General features: G+C 49.3%; 2 protein-coding genes across 3 annotated transcripts in view; one reads left to right on the top strand and one right to left on the bottom strand.

Moving 5' to 3' along the window:
• Positions 1-16,487, top strand: part of LOC308135371 (uncharacterized protein) — a 432,222-nt gene that overhangs the window by 305,494 nt on the left and 110,241 nt on the right. The gene's annotated exons all lie outside the window — the stretch shown is intronic.
• Positions 861-16,487, bottom strand: part of rc3h1b (ring finger and CCCH-type domains 1b) — a gene marked incomplete at both ends in the record, with an annotated part of 16,424 nt that continues 797 nt past the window's right edge. Inside the window, 22 exon segments of the mRNA XM_080502947.1 lie at positions 861-1,017; positions 1,114-1,217; positions 2,014-2,232; positions 2,460-2,562; positions 2,821-2,914; positions 3,193-3,418; positions 4,975-5,127; positions 5,242-5,400; positions 5,879-6,002; positions 6,004-6,283; positions 6,366-6,580; positions 7,654-7,908; positions 7,996-8,108; positions 8,228-8,346; positions 9,174-9,306; positions 9,401-9,601; positions 9,690-9,865; positions 10,846-11,085; positions 13,812-13,863; positions 13,865-13,933; positions 14,820-14,860; positions 14,863-15,042. Of these exon segments, the coding sequence (XP_080359073.1) occupies positions 861-1,017; positions 1,114-1,217; positions 2,014-2,232; positions 2,460-2,562; positions 2,821-2,914; positions 3,193-3,418; positions 4,975-5,127; positions 5,242-5,400; positions 5,879-6,002; positions 6,004-6,283; positions 6,366-6,580; positions 7,654-7,908; positions 7,996-8,108; positions 8,228-8,346; positions 9,174-9,306; positions 9,401-9,601; positions 9,690-9,865; positions 10,846-11,085; positions 13,812-13,863; positions 13,865-13,933; positions 14,820-14,860; positions 14,863-15,042 (3,413 nt within the window).

Below are 16,487 nucleotides of genomic sequence, written 5' to 3'. Positions count from 1 at the left end.
GTGACGAAGGACACGCCCCCAAAAGGGGGCGGAACACGTGTGGACTGAATGCTTTTCCCTCCTCAGGCGCCAAACATCTGGCCAACCTCTTTTTTTTTTTTTGTTGTTTTTGTTTTAAATAAACGATTTTGGGGGGGGGAGGGGTGAGGGGGGGGTTGATACCGAGTGGCCCTCGCTTGTGGTTTCGGCCGGCGTTACGTTCCTGAAGCGGCGGATCGCGACGGTCCACCTGCTGTCATCCATCTAACCGTTTTCCAAAAAAAAACATGAATCTTACGAAGGGAGGAAAAGAACGCGTGAAGATCAAAGAGAGGGGGGGAAGAAAATGCGCGAAGATCAAAGAGGGGGGAAGAAAACGCGCGAAGATCAAAGAAGGGGGGAAGAAAACGCAGAAAGATCAAAGAAGGGGGGACAAAAACGCGCGAAGATCAAAGAGAGGGGGAGAAAAAAAAGTTTAAAAATAAAAAGAATCCTCCTTCCAACAACAACACTGTCAACGTCGCCACCGTTTTCCCTGTCTGGATGTTTTCTAATGTGAGCCTTGTTTTTTTTATCTAATCCCAGTACAAAAAAAACAAAAAACAAAAAAAACAACAACACACACAAGAAATGTTATCAGATGCCCTGGTTTCCAGGCAAGGAAAGTCATTTAAAAAAAGCTCATTCACAGAACAAAAAGAAAGAAAATTCATCACGGCAGATACTGCTCATCTTCTAAATAGAATGGGTGTACGTGTGCCTGTGCATGCTTTTCAACTGAGCATCGTGTGTTCATGTGTGTGTGTGTAGGTGTGTGTGTGTGTGTGTGTGTGTGTGTGTGTGTGTGTGTGTGTGTGTGTGTGTGTGTGTGTGTGTACTTCCTAAGAGCAGGAATGGACGACGCCATTCTTCTGCATCTCTGAACCCGGGGCGGCCGGGTCGGAGCACAGGCTCAGCGCCGACGTCTTATTGGCCAGTGACAGCATGGCCCCGCCCACCGCGCCGTCTTGCAGGCCGCCGGAGCCGTTGGACACCTCGCTGAGTGTCCGACACGGGAAACGGGAGAAGAGCGGATATTTAAAAAACAAAATTAAAAAAAAAAACCAATAAGAGACGGGGTGAGACCCAACTCACCCCAGAGCCAGGGAAATCTCCTCCAGCTGGGTCTTGTGCTCCGGCTGGCCGTTCTCGGCAGGCTTCATCTTGTACTGCTGGACGTCGTGCGCCACCTGGTTCTCCTGGGGAACATTTCATTTACTGGGCGGGAGAACGTCTGAGCGTGGAGCACCGCGGAGCCACGCCGCTCAAGCTTCCCCGTTAAAACAATAGATTCACTGCTTCCATTACTTAACTACGCTCTTAACTTCAGATCCTGATTGACGCGTGCTTTGGCAGCACGCCAGGGGGCGCTACACACGTGTGCAGCGGGATTTCGTGGTAGGAATTCGTCAGAACTGATGAACCCTTTTCAAGATGAGGTGAAACGTTTTCGAAAATCCCAACAAAATCCCATCGCTTTCAAGACGTCGGAGTCCAGATCTGGATCTTGGCTGGAGGTTTCATTTGTACGTTTTCTACTGACTGAACGTGACTGATGAGTTAAGAATTGAGATGAAAGGGGGAATATTGAGCCTGATGGTATGAAGTTAGCTCATTGGTAAACTGTGATGAAGAAATAAAGCATTGATGTGAATAAAGAAACCATCATCTTGGAAAGAAAGAGAAAAAAAAAGATCCTTATTGTGCTTTCATGTATTTCCTTCATTTCCCTCTGAATTGCTTTGGCGTCGGGTCGTGGGTTTAAAATCCGAGCGGTCACGTTCATCGTATCGCGTCGTGACACGTCGAGGTCAAACTTGTTCAGAAACCTGATGGTTTTTCCAATTTCTTCACGTTCAGAGGAGCTTCAGACAAAAACACTCACTGACCATTTGTAATCCCCCCCCAAAAAAAGTGCAGATTTTTTTTGTTATGTGTGAAACGAAAAATATCAAGTGACGAAACGAAAGATTTCAATCGACTCAACCGCCCTACCAAAGCCATCTCGCGGGTCCTCTTGCCGATCTCCCTCTCCACCTGGTGGAGCTCCAGGCTCAGCTGCTCACTGGAGACGGCGGCCGGCGCGTTGGCGCCCCCTGATGGCCACTTGGGCTGCTGCTGCTGCTGCTGCTGGGCTGCTGCCGCCTGCGCCTGGCCGGGCTGGCCGGCCAGCGCACTGGCTTCCCTCTGCAGGAGCAGAGGGTTACTGGCAGCCTGTGGCAGGAGACAGGAAGTGGGGGGGAGGGGGGGGGTGAGGGGGTGAGGGGGGGTGAGTGTGCAATCTGGGAATTTTTGGCAACACGCAACACGAAACAGCGCGTCCGCTGTTCCCATCAGACATTAAGAGTTGTTGAAATCAGTAAAAGTGACTGGGTGCTTTCCGGACTTTCAGGTTTTTTGTAGTTTCTTTCATTCTTTCATTCATTCATTCATTCATTCACCTCCATGCTGTGCATCTGCGTCTGCTGGGTGATCTGCTGGTTGACCTGCTGCAGCTCCATCTTCAGCTGCTCCCTGTCCGACGCCGCCGCCGCCATCGGCAGGCTGTGGAGGCAGAGGGTCAAGGAGGGCGGAGGCAGAGGGTCAAGGAGGGCGGAGGCAGAGGGTCAAGGAGGGTGGAGGCAGAGGGTCAAGGAGGGCGGAGGCAGAGGGTCAAGGAGGGTGGAGGCAGAGGGTCAAGGAGGGTGGAGGCAGAGGGTCAAGGATGTTTCACCGTCACCTTCTTCCTCACAAGGCGCCGATTTTGAAAACGACTCAAAAACAACAACAAAACAAAACAAAAGGACGGACTGTGGAACCCACCGATCGCTGAAATGTCCCTGAGAGGAGGAGGCAGTCTGGTGGGAGGGATACGGAGCCCCGCCCCATCCAACATGGCTGCCGTACGTGTATTCCGCTGCGGGACGGGAGAGAAACGCCTCGGTTAAGATCGGCGGCGGCGAAGGCGATCAGGCGTCAGTCTAACGTCACGTCAGTTTAACAATCTACGATAAGATTCTCCTGAAGGCTGTTTATTATCGGGATAGAACAGAAAAGCAGTAAATTCTTAGTTTTGATCAAAATGAGTAAAAAAGAGGGAACAGATTCCCAGAGGTTTGCACGACGCTCATGAGAATAATAAACGGACCCGGAAGGATTAAAAAAAAACAAAAAACAAAAAACCTGGCAGCTCACCTGTCATGGCCATGTGTTTGGAGCCGGGGGGGTTCTGGGGGGCGGACGCCATCGCCTGCACGGGCCCAGTGGTCTGGTAGCCGGTCTTGGTGGTGCGGGAGATGGCGCCGAAGCGCGACACGGTGGGCTGCGGGCCGAACGGGATGATGGGGTCGTCGTCCTTCACCTCGGCGGCCCGCCGGGGCGCCTCCAGCGACGGCTCCCTCAGACCTTTGGCGTCCACGTTCTGACAAGACGGGGGGGGGGGGGGGGCAGAACCAGTGACGTCAAGCACACTGGCCACAAACAGCAAATTCCATCTTTCGTGGGCTAAAACCAGGAAAATAACGCCACAATAACCTTTAAAGTCGAGTGTTGCTGTGCAGAGTGATGAAAGTACTTATATTTTCACAAAACCAAACAGTTACTATGGAAAAACGGCTAAAATCTCAACACATGTTCACCCCTTTATTCCTCTACCACACTTATGTAACTTGTGGTGTTGAACTTCATTGTTGCCCATCTGTACACCCGTTTAATTAATATTGTCATTACTATTACTTAATCATTGTTGTGGTTACTGTTATTTTCTAAAATCATTATTGCTATTACTTATCCTATTCATGTTTAACTTAATTTAATTTTTCTCTCTTTTCTTTTGTCGTTTATTTTTTACTTTACATTCGTAGTATTTCATTATTATATTGCTGTCAGAGACTGGGTTCCATTGTTCTTGCTATTTTTATTGTTTAAAAAAAAAAAAAAAAAGAAAAGGATATGATATGTACAATATCCTATGTGTACACTATTGTATTTTTCAACCAAAAAAAGATAAATAAAAAAATAAAAAAAATCTCAACATGCAGGAAGTTGTATTGAAACCTTCTGGTACAAAATACAGTGGAAATGTCCCGACCAGGGTTCGAGCCTCCGTCCCACCGCACTTCATCCTGGAGGGACGTAAGGAGGCAGAGCCACCCAGAGAGGGACGTAAGGAGGCAAGGCGCCACCCAGAGAGGGACGTAAGGAGGCAAGGCGCCACCCAGAGAGGGACGTAAGGAGGCAAGGCGCCACCCAGAGCGCAGTCCCGCTACAAAGAGTGGTCAAATGTAGGGTCGTGAACGACGCAGCGACGTGACGTCATTACAACAATAAAAGCATGAAGAACGTAGAATTGCGGCTGCAGGTCATGACAGCGGCTCAACTGGGAGCTTCCTGTACCTTTCACAGTAAAAGCCCACAGTTCCAGGAGGTTCATTGCAGACTTGTTGAGAGTGACGGAACATTCTAGTGAATTCCACAACAACTACAGGACATTAAAGACACACCGCTCACACTCATGGTTCTAACAATCCACATCTCCCACATTTATCTTCCATTTTAATAATGTGTAGCGATAAAGGAGCTGAGAGCTGCAATGCATTATGGGAGTTTCTGTTTGTGGTGTTTTAAATGTAATTATTGGGAGTTATGTTAGGTTTGTAGTGTTGGTAGTAACTGTGTTGTGTTGCTTAGTTCATGTAGTTTAGTTTATTAGTTGTAAGTCGTCAACCAGCAGTGAAGAAGGTTTTGTGTGTCGTGTCGTCCTGCCATGGTCTTCCTGTGGGACCGTCAAAATAAAATGTGTGCGGCTCTCTGGGTGTTGTGTTCAGTGGGAAACGGGACCAAATGGCTCTTTCAGCATTAAAGGTTGCAGAATATTGCATTATGTTTGTTTTTACAGTGTCTGCGTGGTTTTGAGGCCAAAACTCTTAAAACATCACGCTTGTTTAAATCCTCACTAAGCCTCCGATCTGAACTCACCATCATCTCCATGGCGCCGGGAACCATGACGTCTTTGGGTTTGGCGTCCTTGGTACCGATATAGGAGCCGATGGTCTCACAGGACCAGGGGGAGTACTGCCCCGCGTAGTCCGACTCCCTGCACTTCAGGGACTTGGAGCTCTCCTCGCCGTACTGCAGGACACACGGGACCGACAAGTCAACACACACACACACACACACACACACACACACGTGGCAAACACGACGACATTTGGAGCCGCGTGGGCGCGAGGCGGGACGCCGCACCTCGGGGGGGTAGTCGCTGGGGAAGGGGTGCGGGAGCGTCGGGGAGGCGGCGAACGGCGGTGGGGAGATGACCTTCCTCTCCTCCAGCTGGGACAGCAGCTCCTGGCGGCGGCGGTGCAGGTAGTCCAGGCTGGGCTGCGAGCTGCTGTACGGCGGCCCCTGTGGCAGACAAGTGTCACTGAGCGTCGTGTGCGGAACGCCGGGAAACGAGAAGTTGGAGATAAATTAAAGCTGCAAGCAGCATTGGCCCGGGACCTCACGAAAGACCGCCCATCCGGGTGGGCACTATCCTCTAGACCGGTTAATGATTATTTTTTTAAGTTTCAAAAAAATATTTTATTTTTGTGACTTTTATTTTGAAATAATTGAGTCAAAACCAGCTAATTAGCTAGTGATTTGTGACCGCAGCGCCCCCATTAGGCCACCTACCAAATTTCAGCTCAACCGGACAATGTTTGCTAGCATGCTATGCTAAGCTGCGAGCGTTAGCATGGCCATTAGCATGTACAACAGTGTGGGGCCACTGTTGGCGACGACGAATTACAAAAGGGACCTGCTGTTGGCTGGGCCTAGGGCCTAGCCGTTGGCGAGGTCCCTAATTAAAAAAAAAAAAAAAAACGAGAACTAAGGAACTCACCCTGCCGTAAGCCCTCATGGGCGGGGGCTGCGCCCCCGGTGGGTAGTAGCCGTCGTGGGAGTAGCGGTCCCGGGCGCTGGGCTCCTGGTGGTACAGCGAACCGGCCGGTCCCGACGGCGGGGGGGACGTCCAGGGGCGCCGGGCTCATCCGGACCAGGCCGTCCCTCTGGGACGGGTAAGGCTGCGGCGGGGGGGGCGGTCCGGCGTAGGCCCCGTGGCGGCCGCGGTCATAGTGCGAGGGGTGGGGGTAGGAGAACGGCGGTCCGGAGTGAGGGGCCTGGTAAGGGCGCTCGGGGGGGCCGTAGCCAGAGTACGGGTCCTGGTAGGGGGGTCCGGAGTCGCTGGGAGGGGGATTACGCATGTAATCCCGGGGGACGTACTGCGGCGGCTGCTGGTAGGGGTAACCTGGGGAGCAGCGAGCCGGTCAGTACCAACACCGTATCGATAGGAGGGGGAGGGGGGGAGGGAGGGGGGGGGGTCTGCTCACCTGTGGGGTACTGAGGAGGGTCGTACTGAGAAGCAGACGGCGGCGGCCGGGCGTCGTAGCACATCTCGGGGAGTTGCTGCTGCGGGTACACCGGCGACCCCCGGGCCACCACGGTCATGTGCTTCACCCCCGAGAGGTGGTCGGTTTGCATCCTGGAGTGGGCCATGCCGTGAGGGGGGAGGTGGGGCATCCCGGGTTTGGGGACGGAGTCCAGCCTGCAGGGGTGGGGGTGGGGGGGGGGGGGGGGAATCCCAGCTAACATTTTACTGCAGGACGCGTTTTAATGCAACTCCGTGGGCCGGAGGACTCATTCTTTAGGTACCCATTAAAAAAACATAAACAGACTGACGGTACAGTCTGATTGAAAACGTCTCGTGGACAAATGTATGGAAACCAAAGAGACTCATGAGACGGACAGACGAAACTTCCCCTTGAGGAAAGATGTTGGACTCATAAGATTGATAAAATTTTTTAAAACATGCCGGAATAACTGATCAAACTCGTGCTCCTTCACCCCCCGCTGGACGCAACCGTCTTTATTTAGAGTTCTTATTTCAGTGTTTTTCAACCTTTTTTGGAGCCGAGGCACTTTTTTGGTTTGGAAAAAATCTGGAGGCCCACCACCACCAGCCGTAAACGTTAAAATGTGAAACTCTGTAGCCTCTATTAACAATATAAAGTCTTTATCAAAGTTTTATCAACAGGAATCAAATAAATACAGAGAAAAAGTTTTTCCCAATATCTTTTTTTTAATAGTGACTCCCTCAGTGTGAAACCTGGACCTGATGGATGAAGAGCTGAGATCCTGGTTCACATTCTTCCTTTTCAAAAACTTCTCCATCACTGTCACTGACACAGTACTTTGATACAAGATGGGAGCAGGAGGTGGAGATGAACCACACTGACGTCTGTCACTTTACATTTCACCGGCAAAGTTCTGTGCTGCCCTCTAGTGGCGAAGAGTATTTATACATGATTACTCTGCAACACACTGTCACTGTGAGAGCAGTAAATGATTTTTTTTTTTGAAAAAAATGTGAAATTAGATAATTTCCCACGGCTCAGCTGACGAGATCTGGCGGAAACACCAGTGGTTGAAAAACACTGACTTATTTGATTTGTTGCAAGCGGAAGTGAATGTACATCTGGATGACGATATACATGTCTTTAGGAAAAGTATGGTAATAAACCAGACATCAAAAACAGGCCGTCTCAACTAATCCGAGTTTAAAACGTTGGGGGGGGGGGGGTGACGACGACATTCCACTAAATGTGGCCGCACACTCACCCGTCCGGCGGCGACCCCGGGGCGCTGGGACTCCCCGCGTCCATCTTGACGGGCTTCCGCAGCAGCTCGTAGGCGACGGCGTCCGTGCCGCGGGCGATGAGCTGCGGCAGCGAGGCCCCGCCGCCGCCGCCGCTCCCGTTGGTGAGCGGCGAGGGCTTCCGGGTCACCGCTACGTCGAGGGGGAGGCCGTCGTCGGGCAGCAGCCCCCCCGAGCCGGGGAGGCGGGCCGCCAGACGCTTGTTCATCTTGCGGTACCTGCAGAGAAAAAGAACAAACAAGGGTCGTGAGGACGGCGGCGTCGTGAGGACGGCGGCGCCGGCGTTCCTCCGCGGCGGAACCTACTTCTCCAGTTCTTCCTGAGAGTGAGCGAAGGTGCAGCTAGCGCCGCGAGGACAGCCCCCCTTCTGCTTCATGTCGCGGCACATGTAGGTCTTGTACTTGCTGTGCTGCGGCGGCTGCAGGGGAACATTTTTTTTTAGAATAAAATCAAAATATGACCCGCGTGTGTCCGACGGAGCTCATTTGGATGAAAACGAGGGGAAAAACAATGACGGCACGTTCGTTTCACACCGACCTGCTGGGGGTCCGCTCCTTTTTTGCTGTGGTTCTGGATGAAGTCCACCAGGCCGTGCACCACAGTCTTTACTGCTACCAGACCCTTCTCCAGCTGCTCCCATGTCGGGGGAGGTGCATCTGCAGAATTGTGGGGGGGGAAAAAAAAAAATATGTGACGTCTTCTCTTAATCGTGTTTCATGTGTTCCTTTTAAAACCAACAATTTTTCTTTTCTTCGACTTACCGTTTACATTTTCTCATGTAGCGCTCAGACAGTGTTTAGATGTAAAGTGCGTAATAAATTAAAAATATATATATATATTATTCGGGAAGGAAATTCTCCTCTGGAGATTAGTACAGTGCTAAAAATAAATACAAATATCTGTGCAACACACATCAGTTAACATGAGTTAGTTTGTATGTTGAGTAAGTGTAGTGCAAATAATATTATTATTATTATTATTAGGGAAGGAAATGCTCTGGAGATTAGTACAGTGCTAAAAATAATAAATAAAAATATCTGTGCACATCAGCTAACATGAGTTAGTTTATATGTTGAGTGCATGTAGTGCAAATAAAATTATTATCATTAGGGAAAGAAAATTCTCTAGTCGAGATTAGTACAGTGCTAAAAAAATAACAATAAATAAACAAAACTAAATATCTGTGGAACACACATCAGGCTGCTTCAAGTTAAACAATCAACAAACCTTAAGAATAGAATCGACTGAGTAAGAAGACTAACGGGCTGATTTATTTATTTATTTATTTTTTATTTCTTGAACGTGTCGCACACAACAATACTGTCGTTTTTTTTTGAAAATAGACATTTTTGCACCACAACAACGGAAAAAAAAAACTTAAAATTTAGAGGTTATTTTGACACTATTTTAACCAGTGCGGTTGGGATCGTGTGTGTGTGTGTGCGCCCCCCCCCCCTCCAACCCCCGTCGTGCTGCTCGTTACCTGGACTGGGGTCGATGTTGGCGAGCAGCTCCAGGTGGGGCCGCAGCCTGTTGAGGTTGGCCGGGTCGCCGGTCCTCTGCAGTGCGATGGTCAGCTCCTGAACACTCTGGGCGAAAGACGCCGGGGTCTGCAGCTGCAGGAGGAAAGAGAGTGAATGCGGTTTCTCCGTGGGGGGGGGGGGGGGTTCTGCCCGGGGGAGTCCACGCCTCGCAGAAACACGCAATCACCTTGTCAATGATGGACTGCATGTGCGACTTGTGGGACTGATCTCCGTACAGCAGGGACGACCACTGGTCGGGGGCGATGCGCAGCCCCCCCTCCATGGCGATCTGCACTATCTGGGAGTCGTGCTCGCGCCGCAGGGCCTCGTAGGTACGGAACTCCTCCTTCAGCTGCATGAGGGACGAGTCTTCATCCCGCTTGGTGACCTGAGGGGACGAAGGCGGAGGCGGTTTGTCGAGGCCATATCATCACCCCCCCCCCCCCCTCCCGACCCCCCCGGACGACACGCGATACCTTGAAGCAGGACGCCCGGTAGAGGAGCTGCACCACGTGGCCGATGCTGGTTTTGGAGGCCTGGGGGAAGCGCGGCTCCAGCCTCTGGACCACAAAGAGCACCAGCACCTTCCTGGAGAGCGCCGAGCCGTCCTCCAGGGCGAGGAGGACCAGCTTCAGCGCCTCCTCTTGCATCGCTGTGGAACGAGAGGGGGGGGGGGGGGGGAGGTACGGGGTTATATTTGGGCCAAAATTCTGAGCGAGCGATGGGAAAATTTGAGCGCCAAAATATGAATTGTGCAAATCATAACCAATGAAGAAGAAGAGGGGAAAAACAAACTGCGAGGGAAAACAGAAAAAAGGAAAACTAAAGATAACGATCCTGGATTACAACATGTTTTCCCTCCTCTTCTTCTTCGTTGGTTATGAGGCACTTCCAGAATCCCAAGTAACCAATCAGAATTCAACGCCCGCCCCACATTTCTGTGATTGGTGGACAACCGTGTCTGTCACATTTGGGCTTTGCACATTTTGAGCGAGCGCACAGCAGGACTTGAGCGGAGGTGGAGAGATTAGAGCGAGCGAGCGAGAGAGAGAGAGCGAGAGATTTGACAGAGAGAGAGAGAGGTTGAGGAAGAATCAGAGCGCAGAAATGATTTTTGAGCGCAATCTCAAGTTTTTCTTTGCGCAATTTAAATATTTCCTCAAAATGCTATTAGTCCGCTAGCACAATACATTTTTTTGCGCTCAAATTCAACAAAGAAGAAGAAAAGAAGAAGAAGAAGAAGAGGGAAATACAAACTGCCAGGGAAAACATGTTGTAATCCATGATCATTATCTTTAGTTTTCCTTCGCAGTTTGTTTTTCCCTCTTCTTCTTCGTTGGTTCTGAGGCACTTCCAGAATCAGAGCGCAGAAATGATTTTTGAGCACAATCTCAAGTTTTTCCTTGCACAATTTAAATATTTCCTCAAAATGCTATTAGTGTTGCTTGCACAATTAATCTTTTTTGCGCTCAAATTTTCCCATCGCTCGCTCAGAATTTTGGCCCAAATATAACCCCATAAAGAGAGACGCTCGTCGGTGGGGTGGGGGGGGGGGGGGGTGGGGGGAACAGAGCGGAGCCGCTCCGGTGGCGAGAGGAAAAACAAATGAAAAAAACCCCAAAAAAGACCAACCTGGGCCGAGGAACTGACACCCCCGTGCGCGAACGGCGGCCCACAGGTTGGAGGAGAGCTGCTGCGGGTTCTGGTGCTGCAGGATGAGCTCGGTGACGGTCCGCTCTCCCAGGGAGCGCGCCGCCCGCATGGCCCGGACGCGACCTTCCTCCTCCACCAGCTGGCAGTGGACGAGCGTCACCAGTTTCCTCTGCATGGGGCGGCTCAGCATGCTCTGGGCCGTGCTGCTCAGACCCACTCCTGGAGGGAGGGGGGGGGGGGGGGGGGAAGCAAACCGTGGGGACGTGTATAAAACCCAGCCGGCAACTTCCTCCGGCTAATGAGTTACTTCAATAAAAAAAAAAAAAAAAGGTCTGCGGCGGGTTTTTTTATAGTGCGAGAGAAGCTCAGGCACCAGGTGGAGTTTCAAACACTTCCTCGATCAGTGTTTTTCAACCGCTGGTGTTTCCGCCAGATCTCGTCAGGTGAGCCGTGGGAAATCATCCAATTTCACATTTTTTTCTAAAAAAAAAAAACATTTGCTCTCACAGCGACAGTGTGTTGCAGAGTAATCATGTATAAATACTCTTCGCCACTAGAGGGCAGCACAGAACTTTGCCGGTGAAATGTAAAGTGACAGACGTCAGTGTGGTTCTTCTCCACCTCCTGCTACCATCTTGTATCAAAGTACTGTGTCAGTGACAGTGATGGAGAAGTTTTTGAAAACCAGGATCTCAGCTCCATCAGGTCCAGGTTTCACACTGAGCGAGTAAAAATTAAAAAAAGAGAAATTGGGAAATACATTTTTTCTGTATTTACTTGATTCCTGTTGATAAAACTTTGATGAGAACGGTTTTATATTGTTAATAGAGGCGGCAGAGTTTCACATTTTAACATTTTCGGGTGGTGGTGGTGTGCCTCCAGATTTTTCCAAACAAAAAAGTGTTGAAAAACACTTGTGGCGGCAAAACCTGGAGCACGAACGTGTGAAAACACTAAAAAGAGGGGGAGGGGGTGGAGTTCCGGGAGGTGATCGGAAGGTTTCCACCAACACCGAGCGTCTGCTGTGCTTTTTATAGGTTTACAACCACCGGCTGGACGTTTAGTTCACCTGAGGACAGCGGGACGTCGTCCTCCGCTCGACTTTGCAACGCGTCCGGCCGCATTCGCCGTTCAGCTCTTGTGACCATAAATAATCCTGACGCGAGGCTTCAGAGAGGAAACGTCGCCTCTTAATCCATTAAACATTTTTGTGTTCGCGATCCGTCAAGCGCATTTTCGTTAATACAAAATGTGACTGCAGCCAATTTGGCCCAAGGAGCGGCACAATTCAGACTTGTCGCTACCGATGTGGTCAAAATCGTTCTCACAGACCCGCTTCTCCTATTACCGTATTTTTCCGCCCTATAAGGCGCACCTAAATACCTCAAATTTTCTTAAAAGCTGCCAGTGCGCCTTATAGCCCGGTGCGCCTTATATATGGACGATTGTTCTACTCAAGACTGCTATTTCACAGCTGAACAACCAGAAGCTTTTATTTTGACAACTCTAACTTCGCAACCTGATCTTCAGAGCGGACGACACTCCGCACAACACCTTAATCACTCATGGTTGCACACCAACATTCTAACAACCAAAATAAACTAGATGAAATAATTACTCCCTAAACTGGGGAACAAAAACACATAAACACAATCAACACAACACCAAGCCCAACACGACCCACAATAACCTCCCAACAACACAAAACATGAATTTGTCGCTGCAAGGCATGATGGGACATCCTGAGCTCCTCATTGCAGCCGATAGAAACTCCCATAATTCATTGCAGCTGTTTGTGGTGTTTTAAATGCAATTATTGGGGGTTCTATTTGGTTTGTGGTGTCGGTAATAATTGTGTTGTGTTGTGTTTTTGTTGCTTAGTTCATGTAGTTTAGTTTATTATTATTATTATTATTACCGGTAGTTGTAAGTTGTCAACCAGTAGTGAAGAAGGTTTTGTGTGTAGTGTCCTCCTGGCATAGGCTGCAGGTAGGACTATCAAAATAAAGTGTGTGCACCTCTCTGGGTGTTAGAATCAGTGGAAAATGTAACCTAATGGCTTTGAGCTATAAATGTTGCTGACCACTGGTCTATTCCATGCGCCTTATAGGGCGGTGCGCCTTATATATGAATGAAGTTGTAAATTATGTCAATCAATGTAGGTGCGCCTTATAACCCGGTGCGCCTTATAGGGCAGAAAATACGGTAATCAACGACGATAAAGTGAGAAAACCACAACGGACTCGCCGATTTCTATATTCACCCAGATTACGCTTCAAAAATTAACATTTAAAATAACAATGAAGCCAATTAATTACAGCGATTCAACTACTAACCACACCATTCAGTGATGTACATTGATTATTGATTAAATGAGCTCAAAACAATCATTTCAATCTTCTCATTGGTCAAAATTAAAGCAAGCCGTTTTCAGCATTACATTAAAGAAAGGTCCTGGACGAGAAGATGCTGGAAACGCCCTAAAATAAGACAATTTTGCACGAGAATTTATTGCACTTGCCGGGAGACCATTGACAAAATCCAGAAATGCCGAGCAATTCACACACGTGTGGTCTGGAAGGGTGACGAGGGCAAAAGTCCTCAGACAAAGAACAATCACGTGCCTCTCCGTTTCAAAATCATCTCACGCTGGAAATCCAGCGCGTTCTTTTTGGTTGTTTTTCTGGGGTTTAATTGCTTCCCGCTACGCGCCGACACAAAGGAAGCAAACTTCTTTTTATCGAGGAGGAACAAGCTCACATCCACTTACAGTCGCCTCGCAATGACATTATCACGTCCTAAAAATAAAAGAGCATTGTGGCCGAGGCAGCCTCTCCTGAAATCAAGCACCGCGGTTAAATTGGAAGGCGTCTTAAAGAACAGCCTATAAAAAGTGTGTGTGTGTGTGTGTGTGTGTGTGTGTGTGTGTGTGTGTGTGTGTGTACCTCGGGTGTTGCTGAGGGGCTTGAGGTAGAGGGCCAGCTCCTCCACACACTGGCCTGGCTTCCTCATAATGCTGCGAATCCTCCGGACTGGTAATCAAGGCCACTGGCTGAGCCTTCGGAACCTGCAACACAAACAAAGAGGATCGTGAACATGTTCTCCGTTTCATTAAGTCGCGACAAAGTCGCGGAGGTGCTTTGGTTCAATTGTCGAAACGATGATTTCCTCTTCAAAAAGCTGCATGATGAAATGTGCATTTTGATATAATGACCCAGGAATCACTTCAGCGCAGATGAATCATAAAACTCCAAGAATAATTATTACAATTTTTAACTGAATTTTGCCACGTTTTGTTTAAATGACCAGACAACAGCAACAAGTCAACTAGTAAGAACACTTTTCATATTATTCAGCTGATTGAAATTCCACAAAAGTTAAACAGGGCATCACAATTCGGAGTGAAAGAGCCTAAATCTTTTAACTATATCTATTATCATAGTAATCACAAATCTATGGTTGGAATACATCACTGATTGACACTGGAGCTGAGAAGTGAATAGTCACGTGATCTCACGCACACACGCACACACACACACAATGCGGTCACCACACCGACGCTATCCATTATTTCAATCTAAACTTGGAAACTTGGCAAACATGCCAAGACAGCATTAAGCGTGCCTCGCCCTGTTGGTCAAACAGCGCTTTACAGCCGGCGCTCAGTAAACCGACAGAATTAAAGCCATTGCTCAATGACTTGAGCGTGACTCATTAGGAATCCCCGAGCTATGTGCATCATGTAAAGGCCCGTGTGTGTGTGTGTGTGTGTGTGTGTGTGTGTGAGAGAGACGCCACGGCACAAGCCGTAAACAGTAATTACAGCTATTCCCGTCCTTCCCGATACAAATTTTTTTTTTTTTAAACAAATGACTTGTGCAGATAGCGTGAGCTGGGATCGCTGTTAACTTGTCACAGATAGTGTAAACACACACACCACACACAGGCCTTACCTGGCCGCCGACCTGCTGCAACAGCGCCGTGTTGACGGGAGCTGCTCGATGTCCGTACTGATGGCCGTCTGGTCAAGAGGGACAGGCCTTGCGTGCAACTTGTTCAGGCACATCTTGCAGACGGTGTGTCCACAGCCCAGGCTGATGGGCCGGCGGACGGTCTCCTCAAACGTCTGCGTGCAGATCGGGCACAGGAGGAACTCTGTCCATTGTGGTGCTTGCACTGCATGGTGAGATGTTGATGGGGGCGGTGGTGGGTGGCGGTGGGGTGGTGGTGTGTGTATATAAAAGCAAGTTAAGCTTTAACGCAGAGAAAACAAAAATATAATAATTATATATATTTATATATATGGAAGATTCCACTGGAATCAAGATGTTTTTCTTCCGACTCAATCGTTCTTAAATGTCCTCACACATTGTGGATTTTGGATCACATCTCGTGATGAATACTGCAAAAGAAGAGGAGAAGAAAAAGAAAAAAAACCTGTTAGAAATATGCAAACAAGTCAGAATTGCCATTAAAAAACCTACACTGAAGTGTCAAACCAAGACTTGTGCATCTGTTGTTTAAAATACACCATCGAGCTGCTACGATGACAAATCGCAGTGTTAACGGAGGGGAAGTGACATTTTGTCCAAATGTCGGTGAAGACAAGGGGAGAAAGATGAAGATGTGGAGCACGGAGAAGAGGAAACAGACGACGGGGATGATCAAAACAAGTGGTGTGGCCTACTTACTGGCGCTGGTTACCAGTGTGGACAAAGGGTACGAACAGCTACACAACTTGGGACGAAGCTAACGATGCTAACGCAGTTGGGCTGGCTACACAACGGGCATCGCGTCCCGGATGTGCGCTTTCTTCTCACCCACAACACCCCCTCCCCCGTCAAAGCCGCCGTCGTCCCTCCCGCACTCCCCAAATTTTGGTTTATTATGAATTACACCACGTAACAAGCGAACAGATGGAGCTATCGCTAGCTCTGGGCTAGCATCAGAAGCTATGGGTGGCTAGTGGGGCTAGCCTGGCTGGCGATGAAACGTCGGTACGCTCAAACGGGATAACAAAAAAAAATCACTTTGGTGGTATTATTAACGCGCTATTGCCCAGCTACACTCCTAAATAGAGCCACAAATAAATAATAATTTCTCCGATATCGAGTGAGCGACAGCGAGCAGACGGTCCACAGACAGCCATTTGGCTTGCAGTGATATTATGTAACGCGAGCTTGGGAAACTGCCGTGAAACACCAATGTTCTCCTCGCGAACTAAATCGTAGAACCTGACACAAAACACGCGAAAAAAAAATGGGGGGGGTGGGGGTGTTTGGGGGTTGTGGTTGAAGAAAAGCGGCTGTGGTGGTGGATGAGCACGGGGAGCTAACAGGCTAACGAACAAACATTACTCCTCCTGATAGCAGTTAGCCGTTAGCATCGGCTAGCCCCGCCGCTATGCGTCATTAATGTGGCTGAAAAGCGCAAAAGCTAAACCCCACGCGCCCGCGGGACGAGTCGCCGCGCGCCGCCCGCCCCCCCGCTACTCACTTATCCCAGAAGACGTGGAGATTGTTCATGTCTGTGCGGGAAAACGCTGCGATATTGTGCCGCCATGTCGACTGTGCAGCGGAGCTGCGCCGAGGTTTGGAGGGTGTCAGCTCGACGGCGGCTAG

This window comes from Blennius ocellaris, assembly GCF_963422515.1.
Source record: "Blennius ocellaris genome assembly, chromosome: 10".
NCBI classification, from domain to species: domain Eukaryota; kingdom Metazoa; phylum Chordata; class Actinopteri; order Blenniiformes; family Blenniidae; genus Blennius; species Blennius ocellaris.
Note: the sequence above shows the minus strand (reverse complement) of the source record. Positions and strands in the feature narration are given on the sequence as shown.